Below are 3,696 nucleotides of genomic sequence, written 5' to 3' on the forward strand. Positions count from 1 at the left end.
TATATTAATTAATTCATATATTTCTGAAATTACAATGTTTTACTTTTATGTATTTATTTTATAATTATTTTAAACTGAACTATTTTCACATATTTTCAAAAAAAATTATTTTCACAACACCTCTAACTTAAAATAGTTTCTTGTGCTTAGTTTTTTTTATTATTGAACCATGTTAAATTAAAATTATTCATCTCAAAAAATTTAAATGGATCCAGTGGTCCGATCCGATAATCGAAGATCCTAATGAATTTGTTTATGAATTACGCTATTAAAAATCTGAAATTGATCCGATCTCAATCCAATCCAATAAATTTAAATGAATATGAATATGAATTTAATCAAATCCAATCCACATTTGAACACCAGCACAAGGATAACTTAGTCTGGTTCGCATTGTATATCTCCTAAAAAGGCACTTAAGCTTCAATTCGACGGAAATGGAATGAAATTTTATCATGTTTTACTAAAATTGCACCAAAATTTCCATCCTATTTTAGCCAATATTATTGTATGGTAATAATTCTATTTTAAATGAAAAATAGATTATGCCCATTATTTGATACGTTGACGTCTTACGGATCGTAATATCTTAAAAATTTTATGCAAATCATGCTTTCCGGTAAGAAAAATATATTTAAAAGGAAATTACAATAGCGAATTTTGACACGTAATTCACAGAAAAAAATTTAGTCAAAACGGACACTGCTAAATAACTTATACGTAGATATTGTCAAATTATTTTTCATGTGAATTTTAAGGTAATTTTCACTAGATTAAGTAAAATGAGAATGGTGGCTACAACCAGCAGAATAACAAATTCGCTACAATAAGTATTTAATAACAAAATTTATTGGCTTAATTTGATTTAAAAATGTGCAATAACATGAATATTAGTAATATCCATACATTAAGAAATAAGATTTTTGTAACTCCCCAATCATTGATATTGTCACAGGAACAATATGTTTGATTCCCTTAACACAGATTAGGAGATTATAATTTTTGCCAGCTTTCAGTGTTAATGCCAAGCCTCTTATAAATACCAAATGATTTTACTCTACAAATCAGAGCTTCAACATACATAAACATTGCTCCATTTGCTTTTCTTTTGGTTTCTGTTCTTGATAGCTTGTTTAGAGATGGCCAAAAAGTTCAGCATTGGCCGCCAAAAGATCAAGATTGCGAAAATAGAGCGTAAGAATCACCTGCAAGTTACCTTCTCAAAGCGTCGATCAGGCCTTTTTAAGAAGGCAAGTGAGCTCTGTACACTTTGTGGAGTTGAGATTGCCATTATAGTCTTTTCTCCAGCTGGAAAAGTGTTCTCCTTTGGACATCCTAATGTTGAAGGTATAATTGATAGGTTTTTTAGTCGCAATCCTCCACCTTCAAACTCAAGCACTCTCCATCTCGTTGAAGCTCATCGTAGTATGACTGTTTGCGAGCTGAACTTCCATCTCACACAGATTTTCAATGAACTAGAGGGTGAGAGGAAGAGAGGAGAGGCACTTGATGACATGAGGCAAGCTAGCCAGAGCCAGTTTTGGTGGGAATCTCCAGTCGAAAAGATGGGATTTGATGAGCTTCAACAATTGAAGGACTGCATGGAAGCGTTGAAGAAAAATGTGAACAATCAAGCTAATAGCATCTTGATTGAGAATGCAAATTCTAATTTGCCACCTTTTGGTTTTAATGGACACAGGGCCTTTAATCAGTTTGAAGCTAAGCCTAATCAGATTGATCCTGCTTCTCATGTCCCTGGTTACGGATATGGTAATGGTTATTTTGGTCTGAGCAACTTTGCTGCGTAATCTGAGCTTGTGTCTTGCTAGACAGTTCTGAGTCTCCATTTTGATTGATGCTGTGTGGCTTTGCCGGAAAAGAAAGTTCATTTTTCTATCTATTGGTTAAAGTTGTAACTTAAATTTGACAAACAGTTTGATCTGAAGTTTATTCTGAGGTTGTAATGGATATTGTTTTTTGAAAATGGTCAGCTGCATATGTCTAAATATTCTTTAAGCTTAAAATGTCAATTACTATTGAAAAGTTATCAAAAAAGAGAGCCCTGTGGGCATCATTCGTTTCAAATAGCCATCATCAACTAACATAAGCACTGAGAGTTGGATGAACGTAACTTATAATCTTGTTTTTCATATCAAAACAAGTTATATTGGGAAAGAAAAATTACCAACTTTTTTTGAAATATTAATAAAAAAGAAGAAGCAATTGATTAATCTATAAATTAGATTTGAAAGATGAACTTTGACTTGCGACTCAAGGAACTGGATCTCAAGCGAACGGGGTTTTGTCGTGCATTTGACAAACTCAGATTACAAATTTAAATAGGATATTAACATCTACCAACCCCCACTATATCTACCTTTACTATATATATTATATTTTGTTCGTTTCGGATATAGCATGACTTTTTTTGTAGTGTATAAAATTCACACATTAACACTCGAGATCTTGTAATGAGTAGATACTTCCACAAAAGTATAATCGATTTTCTGATTAAATACAGTACGCGATATTTTTCTATACTTTTGCATTCAATTCTAGCCATTTTCGCACCCTTTAATCGATCTAATCAACATATATACATATAACTCTCCCACCCCTTTTCATTACTAATGGATTATCCTTACTATTTTATTTTACTAAAAATGCAATGATCTTATTTTGTTCTCGGTTTAAAACATATGTCTTTAGTTACATGAGAAGTATTTTTCTAAACATATTTTATCTTTACTGACTCAATTAAGATCCCTCGGGAATAAAATCTTACCCTTTTTCTATGTTAGCCAAACAGCCAGCCAGATGGAACGAGATTAAAATTTTTAATATTAAAAAAAATGTTTCATTTAAAATTACACAAAATATGACACGAAATTATGATATGAATGTACATAACATGAAACGAATTTTTAACTAGTCATGTTTTGGTTTACTATTCATTTAAACTAAACATAAAAGTTTCCTGATTTGAAAGTATATAAAACAAACGAATTGTCGGGTTTAACTAAACATATACGAATTGGGGGGTTTAAGGTAAAAAGGTCTGAGCTTTAGTGGCTCTGAGGTATAGAGCATGGGTGTGTATGTACAGTATATGCGAAGAGGGGTTTTGGATATGAAGGAATTTATCTGATTCTGAAATGCAGTAACGCTGCAAGGGGTTTTGGGCTTGAGTAGGTAACCAAAATCGACCTAACCCCAAATTTGTATTATAAATTTTTATGAATTGACTTGTCAGGACATATGTTCAAATTGAATTCGCAGACGCACATGAATGCATGCAAGATCTCATATTATTACGAGAAAAGTTATCTTTTGTTAAATTATTTGGACCCCTAGTATTTATAAGATTGGATTTTTTAATAATATTTTGGACCCCTAATATTTTGTAGTAGAGGGTTGTTTGGTTGAAATAATAATTGTTTGTTCTTTTTTATTGTCTCATTTTGAAACAAATAATAATGTTGCCATAAATACATATTATTACGGTACAATTACAGTCAACAATTTCATATACGACACAATTTTTTTTCGTATTTCGGTTTATCTTTTTCGTACACAAACACGTAATTGTAATTAAATAAATAAATTAAGAGGCGGTTTTGAATTTACCTTTGTTACACCACATGAACAAATATAAATTGACATAAATACATATTTAAAGAAATATTTTAAAATTAT

At 31.1% G+C, this 3,696-nt stretch overlaps 1 protein-coding gene across 1 annotated transcript; it reads left to right on the forward strand.

The window, feature by feature from the left end:
• The first annotated feature begins 1,139 nt into the window (after window positions 1-1,139).
• On the forward strand, window positions 1,140-1,808 carry LOC141702279 (agamous-like MADS-box protein AGL62). Its single transcript, XM_074505979.1, has one exon. The coding sequence runs from the start codon at window positions 1,140-1,142 to the stop codon at window positions 1,806-1,808; it is 669 nt and encodes a 222-aa protein (XP_074362080.1).
• Window positions 1,809-3,696: the final 1,888 nt, after the last annotated feature.

The sequence above is a fragment of the Apium graveolens genome, unplaced genomic scaffold (assembly GCF_009905375.1).
Source record: "Apium graveolens cultivar Ventura unplaced genomic scaffold, ASM990537v1 ctg4837, whole genome shotgun sequence".
In the NCBI taxonomy this organism is placed as follows: Eukaryota; Viridiplantae; Streptophyta; class Magnoliopsida; order Apiales; family Apiaceae; genus Apium; species Apium graveolens.

What these genes read in the sequence shown, in the direction of transcription:
- LOC141702279 (XM_074505979.1), top strand. Translation starts at nt 1,140, where the DNA reads ATGGCCAAAAAGTTCAGCATTGGCCGCCAAAAGATCAAGATTGCGAAA.